The 20,532-nt window shown below is 40.7% G+C and overlaps 1 protein-coding gene across 2 annotated transcripts in view; it reads left to right on the top strand.

Annotated features, from left to right (window-relative positions):
• Window positions 1-115: 115 nt before the first annotated feature.
• The window catches only part of LOC119722148 (E3 UFM1-protein ligase 1-like), a 43,311-nt gene continuing 22,894 nt past the window's right edge, over window positions 116-20,532 (top strand). For both annotated transcript variants that reach the window (XM_038192194.1, XM_038192193.1), the window contains exons 1-9: window positions 116-228; window positions 3,483-3,628; window positions 5,731-5,759; window positions 9,837-9,934; window positions 10,689-10,803; window positions 13,524-13,654; window positions 14,045-14,103; window positions 15,411-15,557; window positions 16,441-16,616. In XM_038192194.1, coding sequence (XP_038048122.1) covers window positions 149-228; window positions 3,483-3,628; window positions 5,731-5,759; window positions 9,837-9,934; window positions 10,689-10,803; window positions 13,524-13,654; window positions 14,045-14,103; window positions 15,411-15,557; window positions 16,441-16,616 — 981 coding nt within the window. In that variant the 5' untranslated portion in view covers window positions 116-148. The remainder of the gene's footprint in view (window positions 229-3,482; window positions 3,629-5,730; window positions 5,760-9,836; window positions 9,935-10,688; window positions 10,804-13,523; window positions 13,655-14,044; window positions 14,104-15,410; window positions 15,558-16,440; window positions 16,617-20,532) is intronic.

Here is a 20,532-nt window from a genome sequence, read left to right as displayed (position 1 = left end):
TCGTCGAGTTGTAATTGATTGACGGGGTCAAAGGTGAAACTTGTGGGACACATCAACCTTTGAAACTGGTACCCTTTACTAGGTGATGTCGCGTGTAATCGTACGTAGTCAGACTTTCGAAACCAGCTATTACAGCAGTACAGTAAACATGGCGAGCTCAGAGTGGGAAGAAGTGAAGCGACTCGCAGCAGATTTTCAGCGAATTCAGCTGACCAGCGCTGTACAAAAGTGAGATAATTTGCGAAAGGGATAAAACAAGGGTATTTCTTTGTACGTCTAGAGTATGAAAGTCATTAGTTGCACCGATTTATAAAATGACAGTGATTAACGTTCTGTTTAGTTCAAGGGGGCATGGGTTGGGGGAGGGGACTATGACGAACTGGGGGGCTACATTGTTATTGTTGTGCTCATTCTTGAAAATCACGCAATCTTAAGAATGTGCGCACATTCTTAAGAATGAGCGCCCATTCTTAAGAACGAGCACGCGTTCTTAAGAATGAGCGCTCATTCTTAAGATTGGGTGGGAATATCACGTGCACAATTTATGAATTTTGCCCAATCTTAACAAACATTGCACGACATAATTATGTTAAATGAAATATATAGTGGTTAAAAGGGAAACAATTTATATAAAGAGGAAAGAAAATGTTCTATGCTTCTGTACTCGTATAACTACGATAATTTGAATCAAATTAAACCTGTTATTATTGCTTTTTTCTGCCCACTATGGGAAGTTTTGAATAACGGAGGACTGGGAACTGGTCTGGGAAGTGCTTTGTTTAGGCTAGACAAGTTACAAGTCCCTGTATGTATCATATGCATGCCACGAAAAAAAAAACGATGTCCAGAAGCTGCCAAAATTGCTCTTTTGAGCCTAGATAGAATCCAGCTCTGCGACGTAATGGTGGGGTGTGAACAATAAATTTGTGGCAAATTAAATGGGAAATAGCATTAGCACTATGGGATGTCGCAGTATTCATTCTCATTCTTCACATTCTTCATTCTTACGTCCCTAGTACTTTATGTGTGTATGAACACAGAGGCATTCTACATGCTACCAGAATTTGCAATAAATTAAAAGATCTCCAGCATTGTCCAGTCAAGTTGGCTAATTTGGATTTTGGAAAGAATTCCATATCGTTAGACCCCCTATTTTGACGCACTCGCATTCAAATTTCAATTTGCTTTGGACAACGCGCTCGCATTGCAAGCGTTACCTTCGCCGATTATGGTGACTCGAGGATACATGGACATCATCAGCCTTCAGAAAGCGATAACATGTCCCAAAAAGTCAAATTAAGCAGGGAAAATATTGAGAGAACATTTACTGAGAAAACACTTAGAATTGTTCAGACCAGTCTTTCATACATGTATGTAGCCGTTTGTGCACAGGGGGTCAAATGATGTCCAGCCAGGTATGAAAATCTTTCCCCTTGTTTTTCATCAAATCTGTACATCATGCAGCTATTAATAACATATGTATGTAAGAAGAACAGAACTGCAAAGGCCACAAAGAATGTAGTATCCTGATGCCACTTTACAAATGTATACAAAACATTATCGTCATCTTCTCTTGTTTCTTGGTTAATCTTTCATTTTACAACTAACTTGTGGAAAGAAGTGCCTGTTTTGGGGCAGTCGGTAAATCTGCGCAACAGCTCGATCGCGCTGCACCGTCAGTCGATCGTGCCACCATCGGTCGATTGCACTGCAAATGGTTGATCACCTTTTCTTTGTGATTCACGGCTCTGGAGGATTGTTTTGAAAAAGAGTTCTAAGTAAAGGGATCGACCGATTGCGCAAAGCGTTTTTTTTTGCGATCGAGCGATAGTGCAAGTCCACCCGTCGCATCCAACATCTTGACATCATTATCCCTAAGAGAAATTTTTGGGGAAAAATATTGTTGTGACTGAAATTACAGTTTATCATGTTTATATCAATTTGATAGAGGCCCTGTAGTGATGTACAAGGCGGGTTTGAGGGCCTCTTTTACGTAGACGTATGTACATGGCGAACTGCAATGCCGTGGCAATAATTATATTATATTGGATTGCTTTAAAGAGAATATACAACATTTGCAAACATCGAAAAATAAAACTACCAAGTTTTTACGAAATACCTTACTAGGATGTTGGTAAATGACAGTCTAAAGCATCCTGTAAAATTATGGCACCTGGTGTGAAGTCATTTTCAAGAAAATGGTATTTTTGTATACATTTCCAATCGTGGTCGGCTGACCACCGTTGGAAAAACCTAACTATTTTCAACTACTGCTCCAACTTTACACTTTTTTCAGTCCAAATTTTGTTTGCTATTGGTTACATGTTCATGAACGGGTGCAGGCCAGCTAGACTGGTTCCCTTACCTTACAATTTTTCGGCATCTATAAATTGATCCATTTTATCTTTAGTGGAGTCAAGGAACCAGACTACTGGAACATTTTTGTTTTTCTTGGTTTTTCCAGCATTTCGAACACAAAACTTCAAACGTGTCAGTGTAACAATATTTGATCTATTATATTAACTTCTCAAATAGTTCATTTCTGAAAATTACAGCAAAAGCCAATGATGTACATTTAAGGGGGATACAAGAATATATTGCACAAGCTATTACAATATTGTTATAGCGATTGCAATATATTCTTGTATACCCCGAACAAAAGCCATCCAACATTATTATTATTAGTTATATTAGGCTGACTAGCTTGATCCGCAAGAAATACATTTCAGGACACTGCCTTTATTTCTCAGATTTCGTCGCATTATCGCGCCGCTTGAAGCTGCCGTTGTGGCTGTTGACAACAGTGCGCGTATACCCTGCTAGTGCTGCACGGTGCATCCGCGTGCCGCGCGCTATGCTCTGTTGACTGGTTGACTGTGACTTTCTATGATCTAGATTGTGCGGGAACCAGCAAAAATGCCTGGATGACTGCAATATCAATATTGTTGCAGTCATCCGGGTACTTTATGGACATAATATTGCAGTAATCCACATACTTTTTACGAAAACATACAATAGGCCCCCCAAAAAAGTCTCCGGTTTCTGGTATGGAGCTTGTCCAAAAAGTGGTGCTGCGACGCGGCTGTTTTTTTTTTTTTACCTGACTTTTTTGCTGCAAATGTCGGCTGATGACTGCAAATGGTGCCCGACTAAACTTTGTGCAAATATATGGGAGTCCAGAGAGGCCACATAAAGCTTATTCTCGATCATAACCCCATCTAAAAACACGTTAAAATTGTGCAGCAGCAGGATTCCAGTCAAACCAGTGAGTTTGGCGGTTTTGAGACATCATCTTTCATTGAAAAAAATTTTTTTTTCATTTTGCCGACGCGCATGGCTACGGCGACGCGCGCGCATACCAGAAACCGGAGACTTTTTTTTTGGCCATACACTGATTTATTTTTACCACTCGAAGCCTAATATAAATAATAACCCAATTATGGTATTTTGTACTGATGTTGCCATATTGTATTTCACTCCAGATTATCTGAGCGAAACTGCATTGAGATTGTTAATAAGCTGATTGAGTTGAAACTGATCGAGGTCATCTATACGTTGGATGGCAAGGAGTATCTGACGCCAGCCCAGCTTAGCAAAGAGATACATGATGAACTCATATACCATGGAGGTAATATACAAATAATAAGGGAATAAATGTGTGCTTCGGAGGTTTTTATCACTCTGTTTAAGACCACTTAGAGTCTGGGTGCTGATAATTACCCGAGCCGGAGGCGAGGGTAATTATCAGCACCCAGACTCTAAGTGGTCTTAAACAGAGTGATAAATACCGACGGAGCACATATTTATTCCCATTCATAAATACCTTTTCGCTAAGAAAAAATCATATAATTCGTTCAAAACATCCCGATTTTGTTCAACAAATTCACTTTATGATTTTTGAAACATCCCTCTTGCAAAATAATGGAGTGTTCAGCTGGCGAGTAAGATGTAAACAACCCTTTTATGGAGATTGACGCGCGCGTATCATGTTCTGCGCGATGTCGCGCAGAACGCACCTGGCGCGTTGCGTTTTGAATTTAGAACTTTAAAATTCTGACTCCCTGGTAGTGTTGCGCATGCCTACGTGAGGATTGTGAACGTTCAACCAATGAAACGATAAGAGGCACTGGATTTTTAGGAGTCCACATTTTATTGTGACACTGGAAAAGTGTTTAAGACCAGCTAGCCATGTCTTTATCATCCGTTTAAGACCGGCCACGTGACGGGCTCTCAACCAATAGGAATGCATAAACTGTCTTAGGTATTTATGAATGAATGTTTATGAGTGCAATGGTAAGAATAATTTCATGAGGTGACAGGTGAAATGTTCCATCCCAGGAGGCTAAGCTGAGTGGAATAGCACATTCCATCAGTCACCGAATGAAACTATTCTTTCCATTGCACGAATGTGCAAGTAAATAAATCCTCATCATCTGACTGGTCAGAGCTGCCCATAGTGACCGTGCATGTGGAAATTCTTTACCATGGAATGGAACTTCTATATTTGTGGTGTTGCCAGGTTGTGGGTTGTCTATGTAATAGACTTTCGCCATGGTCTATAATATCGTCACCATTTTCACGAAGAGCCACATATGTCGATTTTGAAGAAAAAGTGTTTTCGAGATGATCGCAAAAGAAGTTTCTCATATTTTAAAACTGCAAAAATTACCACTTTGCAACAACTTTGTGAAGCAAGGAAACATCACACTATTCTGTGTGAGCTGAATTTTTACAGGAACCCAGTAATAAGACTTAATTCAGCAGTTAATTAGTAAAAATTAATTAGTCAAGATATGTGGCTCTTCGTGAAAACGCAAATTCAGGTTTCCGACATATTGGCCCTTTCTGTTCAATGTGTATTTCCATAGGCCCGCGTGAGTACGTGCGCGCAGCTGAAAATGTAACAAAGATATGTGGCCCTTCGTGAAAACGCAAATCTCATTTGACCTACTTTTACGTATTTCCGTGCAAAGGGTTTTGTACGCGTTCAAAGGGCCAAAATGTATGTGGCTCTTCGTGAAAACGCAAAATTCATTTATCGAGATGGTGGCCCCTTGCAACATTAATGTAACTTGGAAATTAATGATGTTTTGCTTACAGAAACATGTCAAAATGGTTAAGTACATTGTTTTAAAGCAAAATATTGAAAAAAAATCAAAATCAAAAAACGGTAATTTTTGATATATGTGGCTCTTCGTGAAAACAGTCTCTCGACCTCTAGATTTAGACCAATCAGCGGGCTCTTTTTATATCGGGTCTTCGGTCATTCACCGTTGTGGCGTCATAGACATTGATAAAAAAAAAACTAGACACAGCAACAATTAGGCTGTGGTCACGTGCTCTTATTGTTACTCGATACGCGCAAGCTTGTTTAGGTTTTTAAAAAAATGCCCGGCCGTAATTGGTGTGTTACAAAACACTGCATTCTAATTGACCAATCAAACAGTTAGTCCTGATTTGGGAATGAAATGGTGGCACGATTTAGTAAAGTCGACTCTGATTGGCTGAGTGCGGGATAACATCAATCTGCATGCCTAGATATCAGACGTTATGCAGAATACTGGGCTTTGGATTTGGTTCTAGCATATTGGTGTTAGGTATGGATACTATTACCAGTATGAGTAAACAAAATAATTCAAAACATCTTTGCATTGTATTAAACACTAAAAGGACTAAATTTGTTCATTATTAAACGTAAGTTAATTTATGCCTCTTTTGTTTTCTCTGCAGGAAGAATCAACTTGGTGGATTTACAACAGGTAAAAATCTGTAGTAAAGTTTATCTTTCTTAATATCATTCTTTGTTGGGGAGTGTGGTCTAATAGTTAAGGTTCATGACTCATGATCAGAGGGTCAGGAGTTCGAATCCAGCTGCTGATCATATGTTTGTGTTCTTGGGCAAGCCACTTCACCCCCATTTGCCTCTCTCCACCCAGGAGTATAAATGGGTACCGGCATTAGCTGGTGAGTAACCTGCGATGGAATGGCATCCCATCCAGAGGGAATAAAAAAAGTGCTTGTAAATTCCCTCGTAAATCAACTGTTCATCCTCCATTTGCTGCACTGTTTGCTTTGGTCCACGATGTGGGAAGACGCGCACTGCCAACCAAGTTAGGAAAAATGAGATAAAAAACATTTCAAACAATGCAAAAACTGGATAGGCATAACACCATAAGGTTTTTCTTATTTTTTTGCTCAATAACAGCTTTAGGTTCTGTGAAGTTTTCTAGGCTGGTTGGAGTAACCAGAAACACAGATATTTTCCTTGGCCCTGTTACATGTCTAGATGAAGCTGTTAATAAATTGATGTTGTCAATGAACATTCATAAATACCTAAGACAGTTTACGCATTCCTATTGGTCGAGAGCCCGTCACGTAGCCGGTCTTAAACGGATGATAAAGACATGGCTAGCTGGTCTTAAACACTTTTCCAGTGTCACAATAAAATGTGGACTCCTAAAAATCCAGTGCCTCTTATCGTTTCATTGGTTGAACGTTCACAATCCTCACATGCGCAACACTACCAGGGAGTCAGAATTTTATAGTTCTAAATTCAAAATGCAACGCGCCAGGTGCGTTCTGCGCGACATCGCGCAGAACATGATACACGCGCGTCAATCTCCACAAAAGGGTTGTTTACATTTTACTTGCCAGCTGAACACTCCATTATTTTGCAAGAGGGATGTTTCAAAAAGCATAAAGTGAATTTGTTGAACAAAATCGGGATGTTTTGAATTATATGATTTTTTTTTACCGAAAAGGTATTTATGAATGGGAATAAATATGTGCTCCGTCGGTATTTATCACTCTGTTTAAGACCACTTAGAGTTTGGGTGCTGATAATTACCCTCGCCTCCGGCTCGGGTAATTATCAGCACCCAGACTCTAAGTGGTCTTAAACAGAGTGATAAAAACCTCCGGAGCACACATTTATTCCCCTATTCAACGTCTTTGTAGTATGTTAGTTTATGAATTTGGAATCAACAAAATTGGGAAACTCAGAAAGTACCCGATAAAAGTTCCACTGAGCGCCTAGTAAATGCTTTTGTTACGTCCCACCTTGACTACTGTAACAGTTTGTTAATAAACTTACCGTAATTTTCGGAATATAAGCCGCGCGGCGTATAAGCCGCAGCATGCAAAAATCTGCAAATTAAGATTTTAGGTCGGCGTATAAGCCGCACCAACCGCAGCAGTTCAATTTTGTAAGGCCTCCAAATTCTAGTCAAAATGCTCTGAACCAGTTCCATTTGCACTACGAAAGCTATAAAAGGGCCACAAATGTTATGTCAAATCATTTACAGTCAATTACTCTTACAAACAAATATGGAAATTGATGATGAGAAATAAAAAACGGGAATTGCTGCCGGCTGGCTCGTCAGTGAGCCTGTGCCGGCGAATGGCATTATTTTCCCCCAGCACTTGAGAGAGTATGCAACCCACCATGTGTTGTCTGACTGGAGCGCTACAAATCCTGCTTTGTGGCAACAGACGCTGAGTTGTTTTGTCCTAAAGGATAAACAAGTCCGTTTTTACAGCAAAACTTATCAAATTGTTGTGATTACTAATGAGTAGTAATGTCAAAACTTCAAGTTGGGATCGTAACTTTCTTCGAAAACAGTCAACACGATGCCGAGATTGACTGGAGCGCTACAAATCCTGCTTTGTGGCAACAGACGCTGAGTTGTTTTGTCCTAAAGGATAAACAAGTCCGTTTTTACAGCAAAACTTATCAAATTGTTGTGATTACTAATGAGTAGTAATGTCAAAACTTCAAGTTGGGATCGTAACTTTCTTCGAAAACAGTCAACACGATGCCGAGATTTTTATGGACGAATCCATTAATTTCGTAGGGGTGGTTTCACCCCTGTTTTGAGTTTTACATCGTTTCTTGAATACATTTCAAGAAAAAAAATTATATTGTGACGTTGAACAACTGATTATCAAATAAAGATATGTTTCAAACTCCATAAAAAGTATTAGTTGTCTTTTTCCTTTTTTTAAACTGGGGAAATATTGGTAATTATTGTTCCCAAGAAAGTGCACCCGTTTATTACCACAAATGGTGTGGTCCATGGGGAATCCATGCAGCATGCATGCAGCATCCGGTTCGTTAGTGTGACATCACCTCCAGCACTTTCTGCACGATTGGAACCGGAAGTTAACGCAGCTCGAGCGGTTGTAGCCAATGAGCGCTAGTAATCAATGGTGGGTGCGCGTGAATGACGTTTTTACTAACGAACCGGATAGGCAGCATCACGTACGGCCGGTTGTCGATGTCCAAAGGGACAGCTTTCACTAGCCGTACTTTTTACCACTCGGCATCTTTTTGTGGGACGTGCTTTCGATTTGTTAATGACTTTCTTAATTGATATTTATTTCAACAACACATCTCTTCTTGTACCAGTACATTAAATACACATGTAAATGTCAGTTTTATTCTTCAAGTCTCGGCGTATAAGCCGCCCTGTGTATAAGCCGCAGTAAACATTTTCATGGGCAAATTCAACGTATAAGCCGCGGCTTATATTCCGAAAATTACGGTACTCATTTGTCAGCACTTCAACATATCCAGAACACAGCAGCTCGTCTCGTCACACGCACGAGGAAACACAAACACATAACCCCAATCCTTCGTGCCCTACACTTGCTCCCCATTCCACAACGCATCAAATTCAAGATCCTCCTTCTCACTTAGGGACCGTGACCATTCAGCCCTGGTATGAAAAGGGCCCCCCGGTACCTCGTCAGGGCCAGTCCGGTCTTCAGCCCAGTCTCGTCCGGTACATGGTCCTATCTGTGCCGACGAAAGTGTTCTATTTTTTCGCGCTGAGAGATGAAAACCACAAGCAGGTTTCTTCTGGGATATATTACATGTGTCAATACTTGCAAACAATAGACCCCAGGATAGAGGAGTTCCTGATTAGCAACCGGACCATCTCCTGGGCCGGTAGCTGGGACGGTACGAAAGGACTTCTTGGGAGGGGACGAGCTTACCGGGGGGCCCTTTTCATACCGGGGCTGAATGGTCACTGTCCCTTACAAGGCTCGGAACGGACTAGCACCCTCATACATCAAGGAACTCATCACACCCAAACTGCAAACCTCTTCCATCCATCTCCGCTCATCACCCACAGCACACTTGCAACTTGCTCCCGGTCCCCGCACCCATACTCGATACGGCAATCGAGCCTTCTCCGTCTGTGCTCCCAAACTTTGGATCAATCTCCCTATTGTCATACGGAATTCCCAAACTCTGGACACTTTCAAAACTAGATTGAAAACACACCTATTCAACTCAACTTGACTCACTATGCCACTTTTCTTTAGTTTAGGCCAAAAAAAAAGTCTCCGGTTTCTGGTATGCGCGCCCGTCGCCGTAGCCATGCGCGTCGGCAAAATGAAAAAGTTTTTTTTTTTCAATAAAAGATGATGTCTCAAAACCGCCAAACTCACTGGTTTGACTGGAATCCTGCTGCTGCACAATTTTAACGTGTTTTTAGATGGGGTTATGATCGAGAATAAGTTTTATGTGGCCTCTCCGGACTCCCATACATTTGCACTAAGTTTAGTCGGGCACCATTTGCAGTCATCAGCCGACATTTGAAGCAAAAAAGACAGGTAAAAAAAAAAAAAAGCCGCGTCACCGCACCACTTTTTGGGCAAGCTCCATACCAGAAACCGAAGACTTTTTTTTTGGCCTTAGGCTATTTCATGTTTTTGTTAATACCTGTATTTATGTACTATATACTTCGTTTTGTTTTTGTTTAATTAAATATTTTGAAACACCACGTATGAAGCACTATATAAATGTTGATAATTATTATCATTTGTAGATTCTTGGTGTTGACTTTGCTCACATTGAGGCCAAAGCCAATGAACTCATCAAGCATGAACGGTCACTTCACCTGGTACTTGGCCAGCTGGTTACAAGGTATCGTAGCCTAGGCCCCTTTTTTACATAACTTGTATGACAGATTTTTTAGGTCCCGAAGATGGGCGGGTAGCAGAAAAAAAATTCCAATGGGTGGGCTGGGGTCACCCATTGAAGAGCCCAGTCCTACATGGTACAGTCTAGCTAAGATGAAAGCGCTCAGACAAACTATGATGTTGTTATTCCATATAAGGCCAAAAAAAAAAAAATATTTGGTCTCTGGTCAGACCAAAGTTCCGGAATTGACGCGGCGACGCGGCTTTTTTTTTTTTTTTTTGCTTTTTTTTTTTTTTTCAAGCTTGGATTGTACAGACAAGGTGGGGTACTATTTTGCTTTTTTGGTGTCCTCATGTACATTAGTGTCCTCCATAATTTGCCTTGGTGCTCTCGATCATTTGCCATGGCGCAATTTCCCATTCCTTGGTGCTCTTTGGTAAAAAAAATTGAGGAGGTGCGGCAATAGAGGGCGCTGTTGGAGCTACCGCGGAACATTTTGGGGAAAAAAAAGATTGACGCGCATGATTAAAATCGACGCGCGCGCTGACCAGAGACCGACTTATTTTTTTTTGGCCTTACTGCCCAAATATCATCAAAACTTGCCCACAAAATTATCAAAACTTGCTTTGATTTAAGTAAATTACATTTTTTTCTGAAAAATGAAGGAAAATTTGGCACAGCCATCACGGTCTGTGCAGTGCGATATCAGTATGCTTGAAATGTCACCCCCCATTCTTATTGCCCCGCCCCCTTATAGAGACTACATGGACCGACTGTCCGAGGACATCAATGACCAGTTACAGGAAGCTGGTCAGGTGACCATTGCAGAGTTAACCAAGTCACATGACCTGCCAGCAAGCTTCCTGTCAGAGGTAACAATTTGACTTTTTGTCTTATCAAACCTTAATCATTTCACAATGATTGTAAAACAGAGATTAATTTCCATTCAATTGCTGAAGAATCTTTTCTTGATTAAAGGTCAGTCACGTTAACGTGGCAAACATTGACTAACAAGCTGATTTACCCGATCATAGATCGGGTAGGGCGTAGTGTTGGGGATGAAAATGTGGGGAGTTAAATGTAAATGGGGGTTAGTTGAGAAGACATGCAGTTATAGAAAAGCAATTTTTTGTGGTGTGATCTGAGGCAATTTCTGACCACTAAAACCAATTAGAGCAAAAGATCATCTTTTAAACATCATTTTTGAGCTTGGGGTAATTGAATCAGCTACACGGTATTCTGAGCAATAGAATCATTATAGTAGGCTACCATTTTTACAGTAGGCGATCCGTTTTGTCGATTTTTTGTGACTGCGTTTAAGATCGCGATATTTGAAGCAATGCATCGCTCCTTCGTTGATCCCAAACAGGCCCCCGAAATTATAACGCGACACTGAATTATACGTGGCGGGCAGCGAACTCACAACGCTCAGCCTTGGTGGTGGAAGCATGGAGCTGTAAACACATTATGGAAGCAACAGCACTCTATCACACGACGTCACATGCTTGCGCTTCAAATAGCGAGCACCGTAGACCCAACCTCGTTTCCAGGGTGTGGAGCAGGCTGCAGTACGCGTTGCCATCGACAGTTTTACGCATAGCCGGGAAGTACCACGCGGTATAGACTTTCGATTGGTCATACCGTGCAAGGCATACTAATGTGTAGTCCTTCTGAGTATTCGTTGCACTCGGCGCAGGGGCGGCAAGCAAAGCACAGGAAAGAATAGGGACACTTGGTGGCCACACACCATGGAGAAGAAATATTTTGCCAAGGTCACCCCATACTACCGTTTGGTGAACGCTTTAGCAGAACGGCCGAGTAGAACACGTAAACGAAACCCCTACGTTGACCTCGCTGACCTCGCACAGTCTAGACACGCAGAAAAGCCAGCCCTGGGGGCAGCCAGGCAGTCAACGTGAAAGCACACACGACGGCAAATTCCTGCGCAAAACGCAGTCACGAAAAATTGACGAAACGGATCGCCGGTCCGTACCGGAAAATCAGGACGACCCGAAGTGTCCGACCCGGACTATTCCAACTGGGAACACTGTATGTTCCCCCATGTCCACATGGAATAACTACTGGAACTTCCTGAGATTTGAAAGGCTCTTTTATAATGCCTATTCTGATGCTGTCTGAAGTTGCGGCACTTCAAGTTTTTCTCCTGTCCCCCAGTGTTTCCTTCGCTGTTGAAGGAGAGAGTGAAATTTTGGTTCTGTGCACACAGGTGGCCCATGGCATTATGACAAACTGGAAAGCTCTCAGAGAGCGCAAACCTCCACCAAGCTTGAACAATTCCCCGCCATATTGTCAGTACACCCAAAAGAAATACACACATATCCAATGGACTTCCATATTTTATTGCACAATGGAAATGTCAACAGGATTGCTCATATTCTGAATTTATCGAAAAATAGCAATGTTGGCCGCTTTATATTGTGTAAGACAGTGTAAGTTATCAATAAAATAAATCCTTAAAGGGAATTTACAACATTTGCAAACATCGAAAAATAAAACTACCAAGTTTTTACGAAATACCTTACTAGGATGTTGGTAAATGACAGTTTCAAGTATCTTGTAAAATTATGGCACCTGATGTGAAGTCATTTTCAAGAAAATGGCATTTTTGTATACATTTCCAATGGTGGTCGGCCGACCAGCGTTGGAAAAACCTAACTATTTTTCAACTACTGTTTCAAATTTACCATTTTTTCAGTCCAAATTTTGTTTTGCTATTGGTCACATGTTCATAAACGGGTGCAGGCCAGCTAGACTGGTTCCCTTGCCTTACAATTTTCCATCATCTAAAAATTGATCCATTTTATCTTTTGTGGATTCAGGGAACCAGACTACTTTAACATTTTTGTTTTTCTTGGTTTTTCCAACCTTTTCGAACACAACACTTCCAAAATGTCAGTGTAACAATATTCGATGTAACCCTTCAAATAGTTCATTTCTGAAAATTACAGCAAAAGCCAATGATGTACATTCCCTTTAAACTCAAATATTTTGTAGTCTACATATATATGCCTGTGTCAGTCTACCTCTCGATCCACTCCCCCGTTGTATAAAATGGCTTAGTCCATTGACTTGTGCAGTTAGATTTACGTGGGTGATAAGGCATACATAATTGGTTTTGTACACAGAGGTTCATGGTCTAAAATGGTGAAGAATCCTATAAAAAAAAACTCCTACATCCATACCCAGATCTGAATCACTTCCAAAATCTAATCGATTTGTGCTTGTACCAAGGACCACCCCTAAATTTTTTTAATGAAACTTCGTCCATAGCTTTTGGACAAACCAACACCAATGAAAAAATAACCTCCTTAGTGAGGTAACTATAAGCCACTGTGTCATGATAGTGGTTGTTTTATTTACAACTGCTCTTGCATTACTTGGGCCTTAGCTTTTGAAAATCAGATATTATTTTGATTACCCCCCAAAAAACATTTCTTTGCGGGTGTAGAGTCTGGCGCTACCACTGGCTGTATGCTTACAAAATATTAACATATGTAAACAACTTTGACAGAACATACACATATGAAACAGTTCATAAAATGTCCTTCCTGTGTATTCTGTATATTTGTAGATGATTGAGGCTCGTCTTGGAACTATAGTACAGGGACAGATGGATGTATATGACCAGGGCGTGTTCTTCACCCAAGCGTTCATTGACAGACACACTGCTCAGATACGCGGTGCCTTCAGTGCTATCACAAAGTAAGTCAGTTTAGTGAAATTCTTGTGGGCCAGCAAACTAGTTGGGCAATTCCACGCTAACTTCCCGTTACATTTAATGGGGTGTCTTCAGTCAAGTCTGTGATGTTATTCTATAAAGTCAAAGTATTTAGGGATTTTTCTCACAGAAGATCCCTTGAAGTAAAGTGACTATTGCTAGGTTCACACATTTCCGATTTTTAAGCCGAATCTCAACGAATAGCAATTCTTGCGTAAAACGGGTAATGGTTCTTGCCTGCCTTGGGAGCACAGCCCTGACACAACAATTCCATTTCCAGCAACGAAAGTTAATTGGTGTATATTGGTACTCTTCTGTGGTTCTATAAATAACAACTCTGGAGTTTTCAAATTTGGGGTTTTATTTCTATGCAGGCCAACACCAGTTATAACCATTCTCAACCAGTTCAAATTTCCGGAGAAATTATTCTTTGGTAAGTTGTAAGATTTCCAAGGATTGAAAGTTATTGAATAGGTAAAGTATCTTTAGATGCAATGATATCATTGTTCATTTTTCTGTGATTGAGATTTGAAAAAAAGTTAACCCCTACCCAGTCAAGGTAATATCGATAACAGAAATTGACCACTTAAAGCCTGCCGCATTTTACCAGTTTACGGATCATCGGTACTTTTTCTTTTGCACTGTTGTGGACACCACTACGTTACTGGTCATCATATGACCAGTCACATGATGACCAGTCACATGATGACCAGTCACATGATGACAAAATGGTAGCAGTCAATTTTGAATCATGTGACATCCTTCATGAATCTGATTGGTTAACATAAATATCGCGTCTGGTGAAACCAGAGTGCTGCCCGCACACCTTTTCAGGCGACATCAGATCAAGTGAAATCGGATGTGAAAAAAAGAACATGTTTGATGTCATTTGGTCACCTGATGTACGGTCAGATCACTCCGATTTTTCAGCACACACCTCTCAGATGTGTTTATATAACTGACATACAGATCCTTGTCATCTGATTGGTGGAACGCACATCACATCACTGCCGTTCACGCCGGGGCTCAAAAAGTCCCATTGATTTCGGTCTCCCCAATACCGCATTGTTTGTTAAGTCATGCAGAAATCACTAGAGTATGAGAAATGCACCTACAAGTTGAAAACTTACTTTTCTCCACCCACATGTATAGATTTTCAGCATCGAGGAGTGATTAAAATCAAAATCGTTTTGTGTAAAGTTATTTTCTTGAACTACATTTACTCTTTCATAATGATGTAAAATTTAAGGCCATATGAGCAAATTCAGCAAGTTATGCCTGTGTTTTTTTTTTATCTGTTCCCATTTATGAAACTGCAAGCCATTTCATAACATGACCACATGGCACTCCATACCTCAAATTGTGCATACTTCTGAAGCATTTGTCAAAACACTATGGAAAACTGCACCATTAGAACGGTCTGGAAATACTCATTCAGCTGGTATATGGCTGATGTATGGGGGGGCAAAACATACCAACGAGCCAGCTTGTTGAAAATGACTGAATGCATCTGCTACATTCATGCTCAGTGTCAGATTTCCTTATCTACTAAAGTCGTCCATGTTTAGCAGGTTACGAATCCCTGCCAAGCAAACATGTTAATTTTTTTTCTGGCAAGCTTTCTAACAGCACTGAGCATACAATTATGTCAAGGCAGGGCAAATCCTAATATTAAAAAAAAATGTAAGTTTAAGGAATTTAAGTACCCAGAAATAATTGCACCAAGTGATATTTCTACAGGTTGCCTTCAAAAGTTGGTGGACAAGGGTCGTCTGAATGGCTCCATTATTGGGGGCCGTCAGGATAAAGCCGTGTACGTTCCTGACCTGTACGCCAAGACGCAGAATGAATGGGTGGACTCCTTCCATGCTCAGAACGGGTACCTTGGTAAGTCCAGTATGAGCTTTATTCACGAGTCGGCCATATTAAATTGAAAGTGAGGTAAAATCTTCATTTTTTGAACTTGCAAGTAGAAATGAAAGCAACAAAATAAAGTTAATTAATACGAGTCTGTTCTGATGAATAATTTAAAATTTGTGATCAAACATACCCTAATGTTTTAAGCTACATTAAAAAAAGAATGAAAAGAAATAGTCTGGCACCGTCCCATTCAACGATTCACAATTTATATAACACATTCAGGGAACATGACCCAAAATGGCTTCCTCGTGAAAAAGTCCAAAGGGCTGAGTTGAATTTTTCAAATATTTGATCATCCACCAAGTGTCTGAATGGCATTTTTTTCAATAAAGATATTCAAAAGATGTGAGGGGTCTCGAGGAGATGATGGAAAAAGTCCACAATGTTATTTTAATTGTGTAAGTTGTGCGATTTCAGTTTGCCAAATGCCACACTTTTGTCGAAATCCACTTTATTATAGGTCACATGGCATGCCTGACTGCTGGTCATGTCATCGGAAAAATTTATGATACATGTACCTAGCATAGCTGAGCATACGCATGATGTCAATAGCTGGCATGTGCCCACTAACGGATGTATTTCTTGAAAGTAAACCATTCTTTCAATTGATTGTTATAAAGCCAGGCGATCATTGGAAAATGATGGAAAATTCCTCTTTTCTTGAAAATAACAGCATACGATACGGGCACTACGTTATCACAGGATAGTTTAATTAGTTGCATCCAAGTATGCAATTTTTGCAAACGTTTTCCACTGCCTTTAACGAGATTGGGTTCCTTACAAAGAGAAGCTTTAGAGAGATCATGTTCCTTGCGAATTATGTCACCTAACAGACTTTATCTCTCGACAGAATATGATGCTCTTGCTAGACTAGGCATCACAGATGCCAAACCTTACATCAAGAGACGCTTCAAAGCTGAGAATCTTCTGTTTTTGTCGTCTTGCTGCGTGGGTAGTCAACTCCGCGATAGGGTGGAAGCCAGCATAGATGAGGCATTGTCTACTGGATCGTGGATAGATGTCACGGTAAGGGGCAATTTAAGATTCAATTTGGTCATTTGAATTAAATAATAATACCGGAGTCTCATATAGCGCACTTATCTACTAACAATTAGGTATTCAAGGCGCTGGTAATTATGTGTAATTAAAGACAGGTAAATGAAGTTTATATAAAAAATATGAGACCCATTATTTAGCACCTTTATAGTGGTTTACAAGGTGCTGCGGCGCATTAAGCAGTCACTGCCAGAAACACCGGGGCAAACCCCTTCTCTTAGCGATAAGTGTTACTGGGTTCTTAAACGTGCATTACACAACACACGGGACCTATGGCTTTATGTCCCATCCGAAGGACGAAGTAATAATGGTAAAGTGCCTTGCTCAAGAACACAAGCAACGTGTTCCCACGGTCAGGATTTGAACCCATGTACCTCAGCACACAAGTCGAACACTGTAACCATTGCACCACAGCACCCCACGAATTCAGTTTACTTGTTTCATCACAAAAGTGAAATATATCTTTCCATTGCACAACAAAAACACACATGTATAGGTAAGTTATAATAAGGGAATAAAAGTGTGCTTGGCCAGTTTTGAACAAGTACGTTTAAAACAGGCTGGGGGCCTTGGATGCAGATAATGGCCCTTTCAGTCAAAAAAGTAGAAACAAGTCAAAAATTATAAATTTCCAACGATTTTGTCCAACAATTCACTCCATGTTTTGTGAAACACCCCTCTAGCTATGTTTATGGTATATGCCTCAGGTGAGTGGTACTAAAAAATCTCCTTATATGGAGATTGGCGCATGCGTGGCACGTACAGCGTGATGTGGCACAGAACGCAGCAGTGCCGGTGTAGTGTGAATTTAGGACTATGAAATATGGACTCATTGGTAGTATTGCGCTTGCCTAAGTTAAGATAATTGGGAGAGTGACTGGTTCAACCAAAAGAGTAAAAGGGACCAGATTTCATAGGAGTCCTAATTTCATGTGACTCCGGGAAAAAAAAGGTGTTTAAAAACCAGTCGGTATCTCATCAACCGTTTAAAACCACCCACAAAGTCTGTCGACCAGTAGGAATGCGTAAACTGTCTCAGGCAGTTATGAATACAGGAAAATCACAGAAACATTAAAATATCATTTGTTTTAATAAAGTTTACACCCAAAAAAAGTTGAAAAGGTTACAAATAGTATCCAGGACATACAGTATCTACAGATGAATGACTAGGTTGAGTTTGATTAATTTAGTAAGATTTGGTTTCATTGAAATGACTTTGACTTTCTCTGAAACCTATTTTTACTGGTAACCTTTAAGATTTTTTTTTTCAATTTTCGTTTTGTCGTTTACAGTTTATTTGCCTGTTATAACAAGTTGTATGTAGTTTTTTTTTTCTGTTTGATTAAGATGTAATGCTTTTGCCAATTTGGAAAAGGAATTTCAGATAATGTCACATAAGAAAAAGCTGATCTGAAACACACTAAGCACATAATGCAAAAATTTTCAAAACACAATCACAAAGTAATGAGTTATAGGTATATAGGATCATTTTTTTGAGCCAGCAGGCACACAATTTTAAAGTCACCTTCTATGGTTGTTTCCTTCCAAGCGACACCATTTCAAGCGGAATAATTTCACAGGGTATTTGATAACCATCCCTTTCTTCACTTTGAGCAATTTTTTCATCATTTCAATTTGTTCACGGGGATCCCACAGAAAAGCCACATGCACAGATCAGAAACGCTCAGTGAAGCCATGAACAGCTTTAGTCATTGCTTGGATACGGTCGGCACGATGAAGAACAACCAGGCATAACGGGTTCAGAATTACAGTTGGTATGATCGTCAAAATCATGACTGCACAACCAAACATTGTCACACTGTCTATATCCTGGTGCAAATTTGCCTTGTGGCCAACCTTCCAAAAGCTCTTCCCACTCATCAAAATTATATCCTGCTTCGAACTGTGGTACATTACCCAAATATTGCGATCGCTGAATCACTGAAATTAGCTATACAGGTTATCAATGTGAGCAAAAGATACACCACTAAAATCTACTAGTACTTCACTATACTCAAAAGTATGCATACCAAATACATTGAACCATAACAGTGCGCAACGCAAATGTACGTGTGTAGCCTACTATTGTACATGTGTACTATCAACACTAATATCACAACAGTTTTGACACCTTATGCTTTCAAGATCAACACTGACTTTCACTACCATATGCCTATGCAAGACCTTTTTTACACAAGAACTCTAGCATAACATGAATTAAAACTCTGTACGTGCACATGTAGGTCGGACTATATGCATATCACATAGCATTACATTAGCAACAGCAAAACACTTTTTTTTCAAACCTACTTCAACATGTTCAAGTTTCTTGCAGGTGGATGCACTGTCCAGTTCCTTTAAATCAGTTTTGGCTGCGGCGTTTGATCAGTGTTCAACAGTTCAAAGGCTGTGGGCTTGCAGGCAGGCAGTAAATTTCCATCCTGGTTTCAGACATCCAACTTTTTCTCGGATCAGCTGATTTCCACGTTTTTCACTACACTTATGCCATTAAGAATTGAAAACACTGTACAAAGTCTTGTAAAGTTGGGAGTTTCCTCATTTTTTGTTTCTTCCAAGTTGCATGCCTGTGGTTTAGACTGGCTCAGTATGGACACGGCGAACATGCTGGCTTTCCTCGCGAATTGGGAATTTGTACAGGTACGCGTTGATACAAACAATGTTCCGTGAACAATAAAACAAAGTTAAAATGTCAATTTGGGCTTGCAGCAATATTCCATATCTGGTGGAGATCCATGTGCATTTGCGATTTTTCACGGCAAGAACGCTGGCTGTCGATCCCAGTCTGACGTTAGCATAGCAACGTTCCATGGGCGCTGCCATCTTGGATTCATATCGTTCGGTTTTGATCCCTGGCAATACACGTCCATCTCGCCGGCAATTTTTGTTTTGTTGTCGACTCCCGCAAATCCTGTCTCGTGCTCGGCAGGTAGGCCTGGTTTGTAGCTGCAATTAGGACTGCAATGACGGCTCAAATCGTCCCGCTCCGGCATCGTCTGGTTCCTGGCCTGGACTTGATCGGCTTGCCTGGAAATGGCTGGACTACACATCGGCTCTATGGCGGGGTTGTTGTATTGCAAGCACTACAAGGGGCGCGTACACGCACATGTAACGTGTTGTGCATCGGCGTTGCTGTGTGTGGCTAGTTTAATACACAGCACGTTGTTCAGTGTCTGCTGTACAGACTGTATACGACAAAGCGCGTGTATATTGCGCATGGGCGTCTCCACGGTGATCATGTGCGGCGTCATGACCAGCCGAGTCACCTCACACTACATGACTTTTCTGATGCTCGAAAAGCGGTGATCCAGTGCTCAACATTTTCAAGAGTTATCCCATCCTTGCCAGAAATTGTCGTGTCCTTGGGGTAACTCTACAACTCAATAATTGACACGGAGACTCTGATAAATTTCAGAAAGGGCCGAAAGTGCGCAACTATGTTGTCACACTATCACTTGAACAAGAGAGAGCAAGTACTGGAACTTTCCATACAGACGGGCGCGCGTGCATGCGCATTGATAAGAACATTAGTAGTCTACTAGTCTTAGTTCAAGTCCATACACAACCTCATACCACATCAAGATGTGCTCAAACTTCCACCCACCTGGAGATTGTTGTTGTTGTGTGATTGTTTTAGCCAGCTCTGCAAATTGTCACGTTGTTCATTTTTTATTTTATTTTTTTATTTATTTACGTCATCTTTAGTGAGGGTAGCTCCGATCAGTGCAGGGCACTGCTTTCCATGGAGGCCCTCAATATGAGAAATATGAGACCCATTATGTAGCACCTTTAAGGGTTACAAGGTGCTGCGGCGCATATTGCAGCCACTGCCAGAAACACCGGGGCAAACCCCTTCTCTTAGCGATAA

This window comes from Patiria miniata, unplaced genomic scaffold, assembly GCF_015706575.1.
Source record: "Patiria miniata isolate m_02_andy unplaced genomic scaffold, ASM1570657v1 HiC_scaffold_14, whole genome shotgun sequence".
NCBI classification, from domain to species: Eukaryota; Metazoa; Echinodermata; class Asteroidea; order Valvatida; family Asterinidae; genus Patiria; species Patiria miniata.
The sequence above is the reverse complement of the archived record's forward strand: the minus strand, read 5'-3'. Positions and strand labels throughout refer to the sequence as shown.